The sequence below is a fragment of the Callithrix jacchus genome, chromosome 4, assembly GCF_049354715.1.
Source record: "Callithrix jacchus isolate 240 chromosome 4, calJac240_pri, whole genome shotgun sequence".
Classification (NCBI taxonomy): domain Eukaryota; kingdom Metazoa; phylum Chordata; class Mammalia; order Primates; family Cebidae; genus Callithrix; species Callithrix jacchus.
The window spans coordinates 145,590,495-145,610,240 of NC_133505.1; the positions used below are offsets into that span (position 1 = coordinate 145,590,495).

The window sequence follows — 19,746 nt, forward strand, 5'->3', positions numbered from 1 at the left end:
CCTGCTGCTGGGTTTTCATGAGATTGTATTGAGTAATAGATTAACTTAGAAGAATCAATATCTTTCCAGATGTATACGCTTCCTTAGATCTTTAAAACTTTTCTCTGGATAAAATTTTTAGTATTCTGTGTGGAATACTTGTCCCACCTTGATTTATATCAAATTTTGTTTTTAATTTTTGTTTTTGTCAAGACAGGATCTCATTTGGTTGCCCAGGCTGGAGTGGAGGGGCAAGATAACAGCTCAATGCAACCTCAACCTCCAGGACTCAAGTGATCCTCCTACCACAGCCTCCAGAGTAAGTGGGACTACAGGCATGAACCACCATTCTTGGCTAATTTAAAAAAAATTTTTTTTGTAGACGCATGGTCTTGCTATGTTGCACAGGCTAGTCTCAAACTCTCAGACTCAAGCAGCCCTCCTGCCTCTGCCTATATTGGATTTTGAAATGCTATTATAAATGATATATAATTGCTTATTAAATGTTGTTAGTATACAGAAGAACAATTGATTTCTGTATGGAAGCCTAGTGTGCAGCCACCTTGCCAAGCTTGTTTACAAAATCTGTGAATTTATCTGTAGATTCTTTTTTTTTTGAGACAGTGTCTCACTTCGTCACCCAGCCTGGATTGCAGTGGCATGATCTCGACTCACTGCAACCTCTGCCTCCTGGGTTCAAGAAATTCTCCTGCCTCAGTCTCCTGAATAGCTGGGACTACAGGCATGCACCACCAAGCCCAGCTACGTTTTTCTATTTTTAGTAGAGATGGGGTTTTGCTATATTGGCCAGGCTCATTTTAAACTCCTGGCCTCAAGTAATCCACCTGCCTTGGCCTCCCACAGTGCTGGAATTACAGGCATGAGCCACCACCCCTGGCCTTTTTTAAAAAAAAAAAAAAATTATACATTTTATTTTATGGTTTATCACATCAGAAAGACCCTCCAGAACAATGTTTAATAAAGATAGTGGTAGTGAACAGAGAGAAAGTTTTACCATTTTACGATTACTGTCATGTCTGCTATAGGTTGTTGTATTTGCCCTCATTCAGATTAGGAAGTTCCCTTCTCGTCCTGGTTTGCTGAGATCTTTTTGTCATCAAGGGGTATTGAGGTTTATCAAAAACACTTTTTAGGCCAGCTGCAAGGCTCTTAGCTGAAATCCCAGCACTTTGGGAGGCCGAGGCACAGTGGTGCATGCCTGTGGTCCCAGCTGAGGCTGAGGTGGGAGGCTTGCTTGAACCCAGGAGGTTGAGGCTGCAATGAGCTAAGATCAAGCCACTGTACTCCAGCCTGGGTAACAGAGCAAGATCCTGTCTAAACAAACAAACAAAAATTCTTTGTAAATTTTTCTTTGTAAAAAATTCTTATATAATACTGAGATTATCATACAATTTTCTCTCTTTTTTCTTTTCTTCATGATGAGAAGTACATTGATTTTGTAATGTCAAACAAAATTTACATAAATCCAACTTGGTGGTGATATATGATCTTTTATATATATTGCAGAGTTTTGTGTTCTAATATTTGGTAGGATTTTTGCATCCATATTTATGGTAATATACCTGTAATAATTCTTTCTTGTAAAGTTCTTTAGTTTTGGTGCTAAGATTATATAAAGGTTATACCAACTTCATCAAAGAACTTGGGAATCATTCCCTCTTTTTCTAGTCTCTGGAAGATTTTGTGGAAGTGTAGTATCATTTCTTCCTTGAATGTTTGGTAGATACAGAAATTGGTTCTAGGAGTAGGATGTTGCCGTAACAACAGAAACACATTCTAAATTATGTGGCATTAACATCCAATCTGGCAGCATGAAATTGTTGAAGACCTAAAAAGATGGCAATCCATGTTACGCAGTGGGAAAAATTTATAAAACTATAGCCTGGAGTAGATTAAAGGGCATATTATATACCTAATGAGCTTGCACTCTATGCAAAGAGGGAAAAAATGAATATTATTAGAATGAGTTTATTACTATAGGCCACATTTGCCAAAGTACTAGAAGAAATAGAGGAGCTCAGAAAATATTTGGTTTGCAATCAGAAATGTAAAAGAATTTAGAGAGGGCCTCAAGACTCAGGGATTTGCAGAGTTGGAAGGAATAACTGATTCACATCTTCAACTAGTAAAGAAAAGACTGAGAAGGCCTTTGAGCATTAAATGATGCTGAAAACTCTGCTTATTGGCAAGGACCAAGTCAAAAGTATGGTTGTCACACCATTGTTAGAAGCTCTGAATGAAACAAGGTGGTGCCCAGCAAATACTTTCAACTGGAAAAACATCTCAGGGAAGGAAGACTTAGGGTTTGGCCTTTTCTAAGGAAGCCTGATAGGCTCAAAATATCTGTAGTTAACTTTAGAGAGAGGCTTCCATCTTTAGAGAGAAACACACCAAAAATGTCTCTACACAATTGTGACACATAGCACTGCTTAGAATTAAATACGTAATTTGGGATATATTTTGAGAAGTGGCATTGTCAAGGGAATCACTGGCATGGTCTAAAAGAGAATGCGATTGTTGGAGACAAAATGATGACTGGGCCCCAGCCTTCTGTAGCTGCATTTCAGGATTGTTATGAATTGTTGAATATGTCATCCTTCTTTAAGAATGGGACTATCAGCCAGGCGTAGTGGCTCATGCCTGTAATCCAAGCACTTTGGAGGCCAAGGCCGGCCGATCACCTGAGGTCAGAAGTTGAAGACCAGCCTGACCAACATGGTGAAAGCCCGTCTTAAAAAAAAAAGAATGAGACTATCTATTGTAGTTGTCTGTCCCTGTTCTACCAGGATTTTATTGTTTACAGAAGCAAGGACCAGAAAACTTATTCTTTTAGTTCAAAGATATTTGGATCAAAGGGAGCTATGTCTGTATCTACAGAGAGACTCTTGTGAATCATTCTTAGCTCATGAACTCTGTGCTAAAAATATCGATGAGATGAAACTTTGGGGTTGTTTTCCTTAAAAATGTGTGAGTATGTTCTGCATGTGGGAAAGGAAGGGAACTGATCCAAATGGTAAACTATGATAGGTTCTATTACTATTCATGCTTCATGTAATCCTCTCCCCTTGAATGTGGGCTGGACCTGGTGACTTGCTTTTAACCAACAGTATACAGTGAAAGTAATGAAATGTCACTTCTGAGGTTAGGTTACAAAGAGACTGCGGCTTCCTTCTGCTGTGCCCTCTCTTGCTTTCTCATTCGCTCACTGTGATGGAAGCCTGCTGCCCTATGGAGAGGGCCATGTGGCAGAGAAGGCAAGGGAGGCCTCCAGCCAACAGCTGGTGAGCACTACCATCCTCAGTCCAACAGAACATGAGGAATGAAATCCTGCCAACAACCACACGGATGAGCTGCAGGGCCTTCAGTGAGACTGTGATCCCCACAAACACCTTGACCATAGCTTTCTAAGAGCCCTTGACACAGAGGTACTGGTTATGAACTGAATTGTGTCCCCTCTTCCCACAAATTCATGTTATAATCTTAACCTCTAATATTATTGTATTTGCAGATAGTGCCTATAAGGAAATAATAAAGGTTAAATAAGTCATGGGGTTTTAATCTGAAAGGACTGGTGCCTTTTTTTTTTTTTTTTGAGCCAGAGTCTCTGTTGCCAGGCACCAGGCTGGAGTGCAGTGGCATGATCTTGGCTGACTGCAACTTGTGCTTCCCGGTTCAAGCAATTCTCCTGCCTCAGCCTCTCGAGTAGCTGGGACTACAGGTGCACGCCACAATGCCCAGCTAATTTTTGTATTTTTAGTAGAGATGGGTTTTACCATGTTGGTCAAGATGGTCTCAATCTCTTGACCTCATGATCCGCCTGCCTTGGCCTCCCAAACTGCTGGGATTACAGGTATGAGCTACTGCGCCCGGCCAACTGGTGCAGCACACATCTGTAATCCCAGTGTTTTGGGAAGCCAAGGCAGGAAGAACCTCTGAGCCCAAAAGCTTAAGGTTACTGCAAGCTATGATTTTTTTTTTTTTTTGATGGAGTCTTGCTGTCATCCAGGGCTGGAGTACAGTGGCATGATCATGGCTCACTGCAACCCCCACTCCCTATTCAAGTCATTCTCCTGCCTCAGCCTCCCAAGTAGCTGGAATTACAGGCATGTGCCACTATGCCCAGATAATTTATTTTTTATTTATTTATTTTGAGATGGGGCCTCATTTCATTGCCCAGGCCGGAATGCAAGGGCATGATCTCAGCTCACTGCAACCTCTGCCTCCCAGGTTAAAGTCATTCTCCTGCCTCAGTCTCCTGAGTAGCTGGGATTACAGGAGCCTGCCACCATCCCCAGCTAATGTTTTTATTTTTAGTAGAGACGGGGTTTTACCAGGTTGGCCAGGCTGGTCTCAAACTCCTGACCTCAGGTGATCCACCTGCCTCAGCCTCCCAAAGTACTGGAATTACAGGCATGAGCCACTGTGCCTGGCCCTAATTTTTGCATTTTTAGTAGAGATGGGGTTTCATCATGTTGACCAGGCTGGTCTCAAACTCCTGGCCTCAAGTCATCTACCCACCTCAGCCTTCCAAAGTGCTAAGATCACAGGCGTGAGCCACTGCACCCAGCTCAGTAAGCTATGATTGCCCTACTGCACTCCAGCCTGAACAACAGAAGTGAGATACTGTCTCAAAAGAAGGAAAAGGAGAAGAGAAAGAAGAAGAAACACCAGAGATCTCTGTTTCTGCATGTGCGAGGAAGAAAGGCCACGTTAGGACACAGTGCAAAGGTGGCCGGGAGAGAAGCCTCCCCAAACCGACACTACTGACATCTTAGTCTTGGAATTACAGCCTCTAGAACTGTGAGAAAATAACTTTCTGTTCAAGTCACCCAGTCTGCATTAGTTAGTTATGGGAGGCCTATTAAGGCTAAGACAGTACTCCCCTAAACCGTGCCTGGATTCTTAAACCACAGCAGCTTTGAATAAGTGTTTGTTGTTTTAAGCTGAAATTTTTTGGAGTAATTTGCTATGCAGCAATAAATAATACATTAGCCTATTTTGTTTTTGTTTATATCCTTTTAGACTTCTGCCCTGAAAAGATGGGCAGGTGGAATGTCACCTTCCTGCACTTCAAATTCTTGCTTTTGGACACAGTGGCTCTCACCTGTAACCCCAGCACTTTAAGAGGCCAAGGTGGGCAATCATTTGAGGTCAAGGAGTTCGAGACCAGCCTTGCTAACATGGCAAAATCTTGTCTCTATTAAAAATACAAAAATTAGCCAAGCATGGTGGTTCCCACCTGTAATCCCAGCTACTTGGGAATCTAAGGCAGGAGAATGGATTGAACCCAGGAGGAGAGGTTACAGTGAGCCAAGATTGCGTCACTGCACTCCAGTCTGAGCAACAGAAGCGAGATTTCAGATGTGGGCGAAAGTATGTAAGAATAGAATAATTGCAATGATTTGAAGTTCATGGGATTTTTGTATATATTTGTATGGTTTATTTTATATAAATATATACACACACACACATGAATTGTTATAATTCTCTGTATTATCTATATGTTGTATGTGAATTTCTGTAGTTATGTTATTCCTATAAGGATATTAACATATTGGATATTTCTAGGTAATTTTAATTGCACACCTATTGAAATAAACCTGTAGTTTCTAGAAGTGGAAGAAAATTTGTTGAGATGTCAGCTGGGGATTCTTTCTGGAGAACCCCAGAAATGGAGAGCTTCCACATGAGATTTAGTGCCTGGACACCTTTTAACAACAAGTCATTAAATAGACAGGTAAGTTACATATTTTAGAATAGAACAAGTTTAATTTGGAAGGTTAATTTAACTGTGATATCTTGGGTCTTATGCTGCCATATCTTTAAAAGAAAATCTCTCTAAAGAATTTAGCTTTTGAGTCAGTTTAAACAAAAATAAACCTAGCTTTGTCCCAAAAACAGTCTCTTCTCACCCCAGTCCTCATCTCCTACCTTAAGGGAGGCTCCAGATGGCCTCTGTTTTCACTCAGTACCTCCAGGGATAAAATAGAGACCTCCGGGACATGGCTGCTATAGATGGGAGGAGATGGGAAGGGTGTGCTTTTGGTGGTGGAGGCTGGGACTGCTCATGCCTGTGTTCTGCGCATTTCTGTAATCCCTCTTCCCTCCTGTGCCAATTGGATGGTTCCACGTGGCCTGGGGATGCCACTCCCATTTTAAGGTAATTCAGGAAGTTGTCATTTAATGGCCTATGGTGGCTCTGGCAATAGAGAAGGCGAACTGGGTGCTCAGAGCACTCATGGGTGTTCTTGTGAGTTCAGCCTCATTTACCAAGGAAGGAGACTAGACCCAGCTGCGACTAAAGCCTGACCTATGAAAATAAGAATGAATTTGTTATCTCTATCTGAGCAAAGCTGGACCGAAACCCAGGCTTGCAGGATTCTGGTCCTTAGTGTATTTCTTCCCTAGAAACAGCCTGTCTCTGTTGGCTATGTAGCAATACTTAGCTAACTCTCATCTTGGTGGGTACTATGAAGATCCAGAGTTGTGGGTTAGTGAAGTTATACCTACCTCAGGTGGTCCTGTTTTCACAATCAAATGAGTGTAGCCTGTATATATTTCCTTTTTTTTTGAGACAGAGTTTCACTCTTGTTGCCCAGGTTGGAGTGCAATGGTGTGACCTCAGTTTACTGCCACCTCCGCCTCCCAGGTTCAAGTGATTCTCCTGCCTCAGGCTCCGGAGTAGCTGGGATTACAGGCATGCACCACTATGCCCAACTGATTTTGTATTTTTAGTAAAGACGGGGTTTCTCTATGTTGGTCAGGCTGGTCTCGAACTCCTGACCTCAGGTGATCTGCCCACCTGGGCCTCCCAAAGTGCTGGGATTACAGGTGTGAGCCACCACGCCCGGCCAGTGTTTTCAAGATGAAATGTATGGACTCTGTTTCTCTAGGCCACGTTAGCCCAGGTGGAAACAAGATCCAGGAATCATTACCTCTTTGTTTTCCAGAGGTCCTTCTTGGGCCCCTCTATAATTACAGCCCTGCCAGTCTTTCCCACCAGCCCTCCCAACAAGCCTGGGCCTGTCAGTATCCCTGGGTTAAAAATTTAACCTGAAAGGCGAGAACTTTCTGTGAAAGCGCTTTGTGTACTGTAATGCACTCTGCAAATATTAGCTGTGAAATTGCTGGTACATTGTCTAAAGATTGCTTAGCAATTAAAAACATATTGAACTGTACAGCAAAATGTCACTTCCTCCCCTCCCCCTTATAGCTCTTTCAGGAAAGAGTGGCTCTTATAAGTCATTGGTTTGACCTCTGGACTAACAAGCAACGTCAAGAATTCTTATTCGCAATTTTTTTACGATGCACTAAATCACAACTAAGGTAAATGTAGCCTAATTATGTAATTATCATTGATTTTTAAAGAAACCATATATAAATGTTTATATAACCTTTAAGAGATTTTCTTTTTTGTTCCTAGAAAAAAAAAAGCAATCAATATTTTAAGGATTATAAACAGACTCCCCCAGTGCCTGCTTCCTCCTCGAGGCTAAAGTGCAGCAGTGGGGGTGATTTAACACTTTTTTTTTTGAGATGGAGTCTCGCTCTGTCACCAAGCTAGAGTATAGTGGCGTGATCCCGGCTCACTGCAATCTTTACCTCCCAAGTTTAAGCAATTCTCCTGCCTCAGCCTCTTGAGTAGCTGGGACTACAGGCGCACACCACCATTAGCCCGGCTCCTTTTTTGTATTTTAGTAGAGATGGGGTTTCACCGTGTTGGCCAGGATGATCTCAGTCTCCTGACCTGGTGATCTCCCCATGTCAGCCTCCCAAAGTGCTGGGACACGTGAGACACCACACCTGGCCGATTTAACACTTTCATTTCATGGTGGGACTGTTGCATGTTGGCAAAAACTCAGTGGGTTCAGCCAGTGAATGTTTAACGTTTTGTTAGCATATTAAATTTTCCTTGGAACCATCAGACAGACAATATATTGTAAATGGATGTCTGGGACATAGGTAGGCATGAATAATCATTAAATGAATGGATGGATTTAAAAATATATAATGACAAGTGACACTGGTTGAAACATTTAGGAATATGGGCAAGACTTATACAGCCATAGTCAAGGATTGCCAGGAGGGTTCTTGTTCTCATTCTTTCTTATTCTCATTCTTCCCTCATGTTATGTAATTTATTTTATTTTTATTTATTTATTTATTTGAGACAGCGTTTCTCTTGTTGCCCAGGCTGGAGTGCAATGGTGCGATCTCAACTCACTGCAACCTCTGCCTCGCGAGTTCAAGCAATTCTCCTGCTTCAGCCTCCCAAGCAGCTGAGAGTACAGGCATGTGCCACCACGTCTGGCTAATTTTGTATTTTTAGTAGAGATGGGGTGTTTCCATGTTGGTCCGGCTGTTCTCAAACTCCTGACCTCAGCTGATCTGCCCACCTCAGCCTCCCAAAGTTCTGGGATTACAAGTATGAGCCACTGTGCCCAACCTGTAATTTACTTTAAAATACTCAGCATAGACGGGTATGACATCTGTGAGTTGAAGTTACACCCAGGGCAGCCTGCGTTCTGGTCAGGAATGAATATTACCTAGGGGTCATTAGCCAGCTCCAGATTGGAAGGTAGGAATACCTGAGTTGTTATCAGATACTTTGCTAACTCACTTAACAAATATCAGACATTATTCTCAAAACAACCTGTGGCTTGTTAACTAGCCAGATGAATGATGTTAGAAACGAATTCTCTTTTGCGAAATTAAAGGTATTCAAGGTATGTGTGGACTGACCGAAAGATTCTAGAGAGCCCTCCAGCTTGCCTGGGTGTGGTTGAAGAATCCAGCCAGGCTGGTAGCGGGTCCGTGGCAGGATGGTTTTCTAGCCTTCAATGCTAAATAAATAGCTTATATTAGTCTGAAGGATTTCTGGTGGCCTGCGACCAACAATGAGGGTAATAATAATAGAATACTATTTCTGAAACATCATCCTTTCTTAACTGAATAAATCTTTTACCCAGAGGAGAGAGACCTGGGACTACATCATGCCGACAGAGGAGACTGTATGAAGTTGTTTGGGCTTATTTACTAATGTTTGTTTAGAAAAACTCTATGTTTGGCATCATTTGGTGTTAGATGCCTTTACTAGAAATTAGTGGTGAGGTTGCAGGGGAGTCGAACCTTTGGATGTCTTAGCTACCGAAAGTATGTGAGAGTTGTAAGCTCGAATTGGCTTATTTTATCTTGCAATACTTTCTTCTTGTTCTTTCTTACACATTTTCCTTCCAATCCTTTTTGATCAGCCATTTTTTTCTCTTCTCTCCACCTGTCAGCTACTCCTGCATCTGTGGGTACAAAGCAAAACTTTTGTTGTTGTTTTTCAAGAGCCAAGTGCACATAGCAAAGCAGATTGTTAACGGACTCTCCCGATGGAGTCACTGGAAGGAGACAGGCATCTTCCTGGCTCTGCCGAAAGAGGCTACAAAGACAGGGAACAGATAAACAGGACCTTCAGTCAATGTTGAAAAATCAGGGACAAGGGACATTTTATGATAGTCATTGGCGAGGTTTCCTTTTGCTCCAACTTTGCAGCTTTCAAGATAAGAAAATCCCAGCTACTCAGGAGGCTGAGGCAGGAGAATCGCCTGAACCCAGGAGGCGGAGGTTGCGGTGAGCCGAGATCGCGCCATTGCACTGGGTAACAAGAGCGAAACTCCGTCACACACACACACAAAAAAAAATAGATAAGAAAATCATAGACCAGACTTCGCATTTATAACCATTTTGTGCATCGTGTTCTAGCCTGGTGTATCACAAACCCAGCAATGTCAGTCATGACCACTGGAGGTCATTAGAGATCTTGTGGCATACTTTGAAGCTTCGTAACATTAGGCCTGATATTTTGTCACTGGAAATGGCATTCTTGCTGTGGTAACTGAATCCTTTTTTTCTATGAGACAAAAACATAAAACTAATCTGTTCAGTGAAAGTACTTCGCCTTTTTTTTTTTTTTTGATGGCAGCGGCATTTCTTCAGAGAGCAGATGACTGTATTTCATAGTTCCATGAAAGTTAATGCAATCAACTTGCCTTTAAACATCTTTGAGATCTAACTCACATACAATAAAAAACATCCATTTCTGGGTACAATTCAGTGGTTCCAGTACATTCACAGAGTTGTGTGATCATCACATGTAACTTTAAACCATTTTCATCACCCCACAAAGAACCCCCGTAGCCATTAAGAGTAACTGCCCAGCTCCGTTCCTCTAGATCTGGGCAAACATGAGTCTACTTTGTCTCTATAAATTTGTCTCTTCTGGACTTTTCATATAAATGAACTTATACAGTATGCGGTCTTTTGTGACCAGCTTCTTTCACAATATTGTAATGTTCTCGAGGTTCATGCATTTTGTAGCATGTATCAGTACTTCTTTCCTTTTAACTGCCAAATATCCCATTGTATGGATATGCCATATTTATCTATTCATCAGTTGATGGACATGCAGGCTGTCTCCCGTCTTTATTTACAATAATTATTTTAAATAATTAGTATAAATAATGCTGCTATGAACATCTGTGTCCATGTTTTTGCAAAGGGATATTTTTATTTCTCTTAGATATACATATAGGAGTGAAATTGCTGGGTCCAATGGTAGTGCAATCAATTTTTAATTATTAAGTTCTTTTTTTCTGAAATGGAGTCTTGCTCTGTCACCCATGCTGGAGTGCAGTGGTACTCCAGCTCACTGCAACCTCTCAGCTCACTGCAACCTCTGCCTCCCGGGTTGAAGCATTTCTCCTGCCTCAGCCTCCGAAGTAGCTGGGACTATAGGCACGTACCACCACACTTGGCTAATTTTTGTATTTTTAGTAGAGACAGCGTTTCACCATATTGGCCAGGCTGGTCTAGAACTCCTGACCTTGTGATGTGCCCACTTCGGCCTCCCAAAGTGCTGGGATTATAGGCATGAGCCACCATGCCTAGCCCTTAAGCATTTCTTTTTAATCATTTATTCCTGGAGTCTCACTTACCCAATTACTGTAAATAAGCTTGTTAATAAATGAAAGAAATTAGTATTATTTGAATGCTTGAACTCTTTATACGTAAACTAGGCTATATTTGTGCAATACCTTTCTTTTTTTTTTTTTTGTTGTTGTTGTTGTTGAGACGGAGTTTCACTGTTGTTACCCAGACTGGAGTGCAATGGCACGATCTTGGCTCACCGCAACCTCTGCCTTCTGGGTTCAAGCAATTCTCCTGCCTCACCCTCCTGAGTAGCTGGGATTACAGGCACGCGCCACCATGCCCAGCTAATTTTTGTATATTTAGTAGAGATAGGGTTTCACCTCGTTGACCAGGATGGTCTCGATCTCTTGACCTCGTGATCCACCCGCCTCGGCCTCGCAAAGTGCTGGGATTACAGGCGTGAGCCACCGTGCCCGGCCGCAATACCTTTCTTTCAGTACTTTTTCTTTCAAGGTAGAGAAGCCATTGTTTTAGGTGTTTTATAATTTCCAAGTAATTTTAATTCAGTCAGTTATAAACAGGGTATTGCAATATTGGTGGGAACTGTTATCACAATTTTCTTTAAAAATGTCTTCTTAACTTCTGTGAGATATACTCAAATATCTTAGAGTTTCTTTTCTGTCCTAATAAATATTCCCTATTAAGTTTTAAGAAGATGTCCTAAGTGGAATTATACAATATTTAAGACAGTTTTTAAACATTCAGCTTCTTGAACCATCCTTCTGGCAAATTCTCCTTCTCACCACAACTTAAATGTCCCTTCTTCTGGGAAGCCTTCCCTGCTTGTCTTTCGTGCCCAGCAACTTTTATACCTCAATCGCGGCTTTTCCCCAGTATGTTATGGCCCCATGTCCACATGACTAAAGGTTCTCAGTGATGTCTTTCCCCTACCGCTTGACTAGGTTGACCTTTCCTATGACTCCTTAAAGGAAACTGGGCTGCTTGTGTCTGTTATACCTGGAGAAACCTCTGAGGAGTCTGAATCAGTCTCCTTGCCACACTGGTGGGACCGGTTTGGAATTGCCTCTGCTTAGTGCCTGATAATTCCTCATACAAAGGCCTTTGGTTCCAGAGGCAGAGCTGCTCAAACTTGCAGCTTTCCTGGGTGGGGCAGCATTCATATAACTGCTTTCCCTGGAGGGGGATGCATTGATCCTGGTGTGTATGTGCATGCGCGCGCGCGTGTGTGTGTGTGATCATAAACAGCCTATGAAGAATTCGCTCTCGTCACTTGTCTCCATCAGAGCAGACTGGAAATGGGGTTGGATGGAATAAGAATGTATCCACCCATGTGTATTAAGAGAGAACAGCTCCCACTCCCAGTGCAGTAACCCCTTCCCTTCTCCCCAAGCAGCCTGTGAGGGCTCACTTGAGGACATCTCACTTGTGAGACAATCTGATGTGCAGTTTTTCAGAGACAACATATTCCTAGGTTAATTTTAAACACAGAACAGCCACATCCCTCTAAGTTACTGAATGTCTATTTAAAAGGAGAGTATTTCTGTGTGGAGATGGTGAAAATGTTAAAGAAAAGAAACATTAGCCAGGTGCGGTGCCTCACGCCTGTAATCCCAGCACTTTGGGAGGCCGAGGAAGGTGGATCATGAGGTCAAGAGATCGAGACCATCCTGCCAACATGGTAAAACTCCCTCTCTACTAAAAATACAAAAATTAGCTAGGCATGGTGGCACGTGCCTGTAATCCCAGCTACTTGGGAGGCTGAAGCAGGAGAATCACTTGAACCTGGGAGGTGAAGGTTGCAGTGAGCCGAGATCACGCCACTGCACCCCAGCCTAGGGGACAGAGCAAGACTCTGTCTCAAAACAAAACAAAAGATAAAAAACATCAAATGAAACTTGCTGAAGACAGTCAAGGTTGTTGTTACTCAGAACCATGGAGCTGGGTATAGGGACTGCTGCCTGGAGTCAGGGGAGAGAGATTGGGCTCAACTCCAAATGCAGCATGGGCGAGGCAGAATGGAGAGCCCAGGAGCAGGGTGGGGCTCAGTGGATGGAAAATGACTCGTGGAAACATCAGGGGCAAGCAGGGATCTGGATACACTGACCCAACAGGACTCTTGCTGAAGCTTCATAGGCCAAGGTGCTCAAACAGCACCTGGGGTAGGGTGGAGGAGGAGGAACCTGATAAGATAAAGGGTCGGGTGTTCTTCCTACACTGACTTAGCCAGGCTCTTTACTAAAATTGAATTTTATAAGGGAGTGCACAGGTGGGCCACGGAGAAGTTTCAGAAGCCTGACTAAAGTTGGGTCAAGCAAAGAATCTTTGTCAGACAGGAGAGGGGAGTATTCAAAGCGAAAGTGTGCACTTGTATCTAAAATGACTGTTTTCTAAATATCCAAGGCAAGTCTGGAAATTCGAGCACCCTGACTTCCCTCCCCTCCGCGCGGTACTGACTTCCCTCCCCTGGGCACGGTACTGACTTCCCTCCCCTCAGCACAGTATTCTGCACACGTTCCTCGAGGTGGGTTGGTGAAGGACAACCATATGAAATATTAGGTTTTTAGAGGTGAGTGATGCTCAAAAAGAAAATTATTGAGTTTTAAAAGGAAAGGAGAAAGAAAAAGCCAAAGCTCTTTGATTGTGTGGATGGAGGGAAGATTATTGGCCTATATCAGGCAACGTCGTCCAATGTAGGCTTGAAGTTCTCATTCTCACTTTGTGAGTGCGTGGAGCTGCTCTCTCCGCCTTTCTCATGTTGAGCTTCTCTGTCTAGTGCTTGGCACCACCTCGCACAATGTGCCATGCAGGACTTGTTTATTTGCTGTCTGCCCAACCCACTAGAATCAGGGCTCCATGACAACCAAGACTTCGGTGACTCTTTTCGTCTCTAGCTCTCAGAGCCATACCAGGCACATAGCAGTCACCCAGTAAATGCTTATTGAATGAATTCAGATATCTAAAGCACTTCTAATTCCAAAAATGACAAAAAGATAATCAGAAAGTAATTTTCATTTGGTAGCTCTCTAAGAGGAAGGAGTTTTTCAAAATATTCCAAGTTTTAATTAAAAATAATTAGCCAGGCGTGGTGGCAGGCACCTCTAATCCCAGGCTACTCTGGAGGTTGAGGCAGGAGAATTGTTTGAACGCGGGAGGTGGAGGTTGCAGTGAGCTGAAATCACGCCATTGCACTCCAGCCTGGGCAACAGAGCGAGACTTAGTCTCAAAAAAAAAAAAAAAAAAAATCCAAGTGTTAGAATACAGGAGACTACTAAATACTTTGCTTCATTTCAGTTTTCATTATTTAATTCAAGGTGGCTGGAGAAATCTGTCCCCTTGTCTTTCTTCAATTCCTGCTTACAGGGTTAGACACTTGATTACTGGCCCAGCCAAGCCAGTCCACATTCCTCTCTTTCTCCCTGACACAAGCCCTGTTTCCCCACCCTCTGCCCCAGGTATTCTGTGCTTCAGGGGTGGCTGGTTACCCCACCCTACCAAGGGTGGGTCAGGGCTGGACTGAATTCATCATGATCATTGCCTCCCCTGGATGACGTCTGGTTTAGGAAAGGGCATACAGATATTAATTCTGCCCAAGGAGACATAAGGCTGGAGATTTTTCTTCTTGCTGAAAGAAACTTTACAAAGATTTGAGGAAGAACATCTCTTCCAGCCTGCTAGCAGTGGTCACTGTTATGTGAAGACCAGTGCTCACAGCAGTTAGTTATTTGAGAACTATTTTGGGACAAGCCCGAGGACCAAAGCAAACTGTTGAAGATGGCAAAATGAAAATATTAAAAAAATCCTCGGCCCTGGATGACATCACAGATTCCTCCAATTTGCTAACCCTGATGCTGCCCTTAATTGTTTACAGTAAAAGGAAGAAAAATGGGTTGAAAATGGTCCATAACAGTCCATTTATCTAGTAGTCACTTCTCTGATCATCTTAACTCTCCAAATTTTATCTGAGGACCAGGAAGGAAAAAACAAAAGCAGTGAAACATTCCTTTTAACACAGAAGAAAGGCCTTCAGACTCTCATGCATAGCCCAGATATTTCATTAATTTGGGACTTCAAGGCCAGGCACGGTGGCTCACACCTGTAATCCCAGCACATTGGGAGGCCGAGGCAAGCAGATCACCTGAGGTCAAGAATTCAAGACCAGCCTGGCCAAAATAGTGAAACCCTGTCTCTACTAAAAATACAAAAATTAGCTGGGTATGGTGGTAGGCACCTGTAATCCCAGCTACTTGGGAGGCTGAGGCAGGAGAATTGCTTGAACCCAGGAGGCCAAGGTTGCAGTGAGCTGAGATCATGCCATTGCATTCCAGCCTGGGCAACAAGAGTCAAATTCAGTCTCAAAACAAAAACAAAAACAAAACAAACAAAAACTGGGGACTTCAATGAAGTGATTCAGAAACGAGTTGTACCTGCCCCTAAGATCACAACATGTACATTCAGTGCTTTGAATCTGACATCGGTATTAGCATTAGGATCTGCTATGCTTCGACCTCCTACCAATGGGAAGTCAAGTTCACAGCTGTTGCGAAGGGAGGGTCCCTCGGAATCACTCCGAATCCTCCGAGTTCGTGAAACAGATAATGAGCCACGGAGATTTTGGCTCAACACAATGGAATGGGGTGGAGGAAGATGTTTTTACAAAGCTCCCCAGGTAATCTGGTGTACCAAGGGTCAGACACAGGCATGGGTGACCTAAAAGCCCCAAGGCTTCTTCCCTCACTCAATTCTACTCCTCCTTGGAATCAGGGATACAGACCTCATGAGCTATCTTGTCCCTTCTAGTCTCAGTGCAGTGAAATGAAATGATTTGTTCTGGTTCTGTGGGTGCCTTTTTCATCTTGCACTTGTGATGCTACTTACTGGCTTTAGAATGTGTTTCACTGTGGGCAGCCTGAAGCTTGTCATGAATAATGAAGGAAACATCTTATTCTCACATCATTGAAAACTCCAGACATGGGTCTTCCTGCAGCGGAAGCTTCTTGCACTGGTTCTGTAGTGAAACCAATGGCTTGTTTCTTTCTGTGCCTCTGCTCTGCCTCTGCTCTGCCTCTGCTCTGCCTCTGCTCTGCCTCTGTAGCCACAGCTTTATCCTGCCATTCCCTCAGATGTGTCCAGAAGAAAAAAAAAAAACCATTTGTTTGGGGTTTCCTCTGATTAGACATGTTTAGGTCCATGCCTACTTCTGGCCATTTGCTGTGGCCAGGGGAGTGGCCTGTACCTTGATCGTGTGCTTTTCAGAGCTGTGGTGTGAGCTTCTTTAGAATTATGTGCACCGCCAAATAGAAGTTGGGGTTATTTCACCTACAGAAGGGTAAGTAAATGAAGCATGACAAAAGCTAGTTTCTTTACTTAGCATTGAATAAATACTGACAGAGAGCTAACCATGAACCAAGCCCAGTTCTGGGTGCCTGGGATTCAACACTGACAGAGTGAAAAGGTCCTGTTCACTGCAGTGATATTTTAGTAGAATAAAACTAAGATAGGAAAGGGGTGAACCCTGGAAGCGGCCAGACATCAAAGCTTCTAGCCCCTTGATGGGGAGACCGAAGAGCCTCCATTGCTGGTTTTGAAGATGGAGGAAGAGGCCACAAGCCAAGGAAGGCAGGCAGCTGCCAGGAGCAGGAAAAGGCACAGGGGCTGATTGTAGCCCAGAGAAATGACTTGAGACTTCCGACCTCCAGAACCATAAGAAAATCAATCTGTGTTGCTTTAAGCCCCTATATTTTTTGTCACTTTGTGTATAAATTTGTTAGAGCAGCAACAGGAAACTTACACAAGCAGTGATTTTCTATTTTTCAACTTTTATTCTTTTTTCATTTTTTATTTTAGTTTATACACATTTATTTAGCCCCAGCCAGGCTGCAAGCACTCTGCCAGTTGCCAGGCACAGAGCAGTGAAGAAGACAGAAGTGGAGACAGACATTATATGGTGAAGGAGGCTGGGTGCAGTGGCTCGCACCTGTAATCTTAGCACTTTGGGAGGCTGAGGCTCAGGAGTTCGAGACCAGCCTGGGCAACATGGTAAAACCTCGTCCCTACTGAAAAATGCAAAAATTGTTGGGTGCTGTGGCATATGCCTGTAGTCCCAGCTACTCAGGAGGCTGACACAGGGGGATCACTTGAGCCTGGGAGGCAGAGGTTGCAGTGAACCAAGATTGTACGATTACACTCCAGCCTGGGTGACAGAGCCAGAGACCCTGTCTTTAAAAAAAAAAAAAAGGTGGAGTTTGGAAAAGGACTGAGTCAGCAAGAATAAAAACACAAAAACAGCCCTTAGATTCCACCGTAGTGGACATCAAGTGTAAAGGACACAGGTTTCAGCCACGGATATGAGATGGCATTAAGCATGAGTGCTCAGTGTCAGTCAGCCTGCCATAGGGACGTGTTTGGGCAGCAGGAATGGTTGGCTTTTTGAGATGGGGAGACTCTGGCTGTACCCTAGCGATGTCACCCTAAAACTCCATGATCAGCACCTGATCTGCTTGCCTGTGTTGTTGCCAAAATAGCTTTCACCAGCCACAGTACTCTAACCCACCATACTAGTTCCAGCTGTATCCGGCTCTACCCACCAAAACCATATCACCTCATTGGCCCTAAGTTACTCTGAAGTATCACACATAGGAAGTCAAGCTGCAATTATGCAACAACAATATGTCTGCCTGGTTCAACTCATCGGAACTGGTTGGACAGTGGATGCAGCCCAAGGAGGATGAACTGAAGCAGGATGGGGTGTCACCTCACCTGGGAAGTGCAAAGGGCTGGGGAACTCCCTCTCTTAGCCAAGGAACTCCCTCTCAAGCCATTAGGGACTGTCCCCTGCACTCTGGCCCAGACACTGTGCATTTCCTATGGTAGTCACAACCTCCAGACCAGGAGATTCCCTCCAGTGCCTATAACACCAGGGCCCTGGGTTTCTAGCACAAAACTGGGCAGCCATTTAAGAAGACACCAAACTAGCTGCAGCAGTTTTTTTCATACCCCAGTGGCACCTGGAATGCCAGCAAGACAGAACTGTTCACTCCCCTGGAAAGGTGGCCGAAGCCAGAGAGCCAAGTGATCTGGTTTGGCGAGTCCCACCCCCATGAAGACCAGCAAGCTAAGATCCACTGGCTTGAAATTCTCGCAGCCAGCAAAGCAGTCTGAGCTCAACCTGGGAGGTTCAAGATCAGTGCCAGAGGAGCATCTGCCACTGCTTAGGCTCAATTAGGCAGTTTTAACATCACAGTGTAAACAAAGTTGCCGGGAAGTTCAAACTGGGCGCAGCCCATGGCAGCTCAGCAAGACTTCTGCAGGGGAGTGCGTAGACTCCCTCCTGCTAGGCAGGGCATCTCAGAAAAAAGGCACCAGCACATCAGGGACTTATAAATAAAGCCCCCACCTTCCTGGGACAGCGCACCTAGGTAAAGCTTCAGCAGACTTAAACGTCCCTGCCTTGCAGCTCTGAGGAGAGCAACAGATCTCCCAGCACAGTGTTTGAGCTCTGATAAGGGACAGACTGCTTCCTCAAGTGGCTCACTGACCCCTGTGTATCCTAACTAAAAGACACCTTCCAGTAGGGGGGCCAATGGACACCTCATACAAGAGAGCTCTGGCTGGCATTTGGCAGGTACCCTTCTGGAACGAAGCTACCAGAGGAAGGAATAGGAAGCAATCTTTGCTGTTCTGCAGCCCCCAGTGGTGATTCCCATGCAAGCACAGTCTGGAGTGAACTTCCAGCAAACTCCAGCAGACCTGCAGCAGAGGTGCCTCACTGTTATAAAGAAAGCTAATGAACAGAAATAATAGTTGCAACATCAACAGAAAGGACGTCCACTCAGAGACCCCATCCAAAGGTCACCAACTTCAAAGACCAAAGGTAGATAAAGCCATGAAGATGGAAGAAACCAGCACAAAAAGGCTGAGAATTCCAAAAACCAGAATGCCTCTTCTCCTCCAAGGGATCATAACTCCTTACCAGCAAGGGAACAAAACTGGATAGAGAATGAGTATGATGAATTGACAGAAGCAGGCTTCAGAAAGTGGGTAATAACATACTTCTCCAAGCTAAAGGAGCATGTTCTAACCCAATTCAAGGAAGCTAAGAACCTTGAGAAAAGGTTGGATGAAATGCTAATCAGAAGAAACAGCATAGAGAACATAAATGACTTAATGGAGCTGAAAAACACAACAAGAGAACTTCATGAAGCATACACAAGTTTTAATAGCTGAATTGATCAAGTAGAAGAAAAGATATCAAAGATTGAAGTTCAACTCAATGAAATAAAGTGAGAAGACAAGATTATTTTAAAAAGGAGTGAAAAAAATGAACAAATCCTTCAAGAAATATGGAATTACATGAAAAGATCAAATCTACCTTTGATTGGTATACCTGAAAGTGACAGGGAGAATGAAACCATTCTTCAGGATATTATCCAGAAGAACTTCTCCAACCTAGCAAGGCAGGCCAACATACAAATTCAGGAAATACAGAGAATACCACAAAGATAATCCTCAAGAAGAGCAACCCCAAGTCACATAATTGTCAGATTCACAGGGTTGAAATGAAGCAAAAATTGCTAAGGGCAGCCAGAGAGAAACGTCAGGTTACCCACACAGGGAAGACCATCAGACTCACAGCAGATCTCTTGTGAGAAACCCTACAAGCTAGAAGAGAGTGGGGGCCAATATTCAACATCTTTAAAGAAAAGAATTTTCAACCCAGAATTTCATATCCAGCCAAACTAAGCTTTATAAGTGAAGGAGAAATAAAATCCTTTACAGACAAGCAACTGCTGAGAGATTTCGTTACCACCA

General features: G+C 43.6%; 1 protein-coding gene across 12 annotated transcripts in view; it reads left to right on the forward strand.

Annotated features, from left to right (window-relative positions):
• Positions 1–19,746, forward strand: part of ECT2L (epithelial cell transforming 2 like) — a 114,338-nt gene that overhangs the window by 13,469 nt on the left and 81,123 nt on the right. For 5 of the 12 annotated variants that reach the window (XR_008480858.2, XR_008480859.2, XM_054254469.2 and 2 more), the window contains exon 2: positions 193–298. Coding sequence is in view for 6 of the 12 variants with exons in the window: in XM_054254469.2 (XP_054110444.2) it covers positions 193–298 (106 nt within the window). In the remaining 6 variants the exon portion in view is untranslated. Of the gene's footprint in view, positions 1–192; positions 299–5,568; positions 5,738–7,213; positions 7,327–19,746 lie in introns of all 12 variants that reach the window. The other 7 variants (XR_013534561.1, XM_008995158.5, XM_002747089.6 and 4 more) reach the window with 3 other exon arrangements.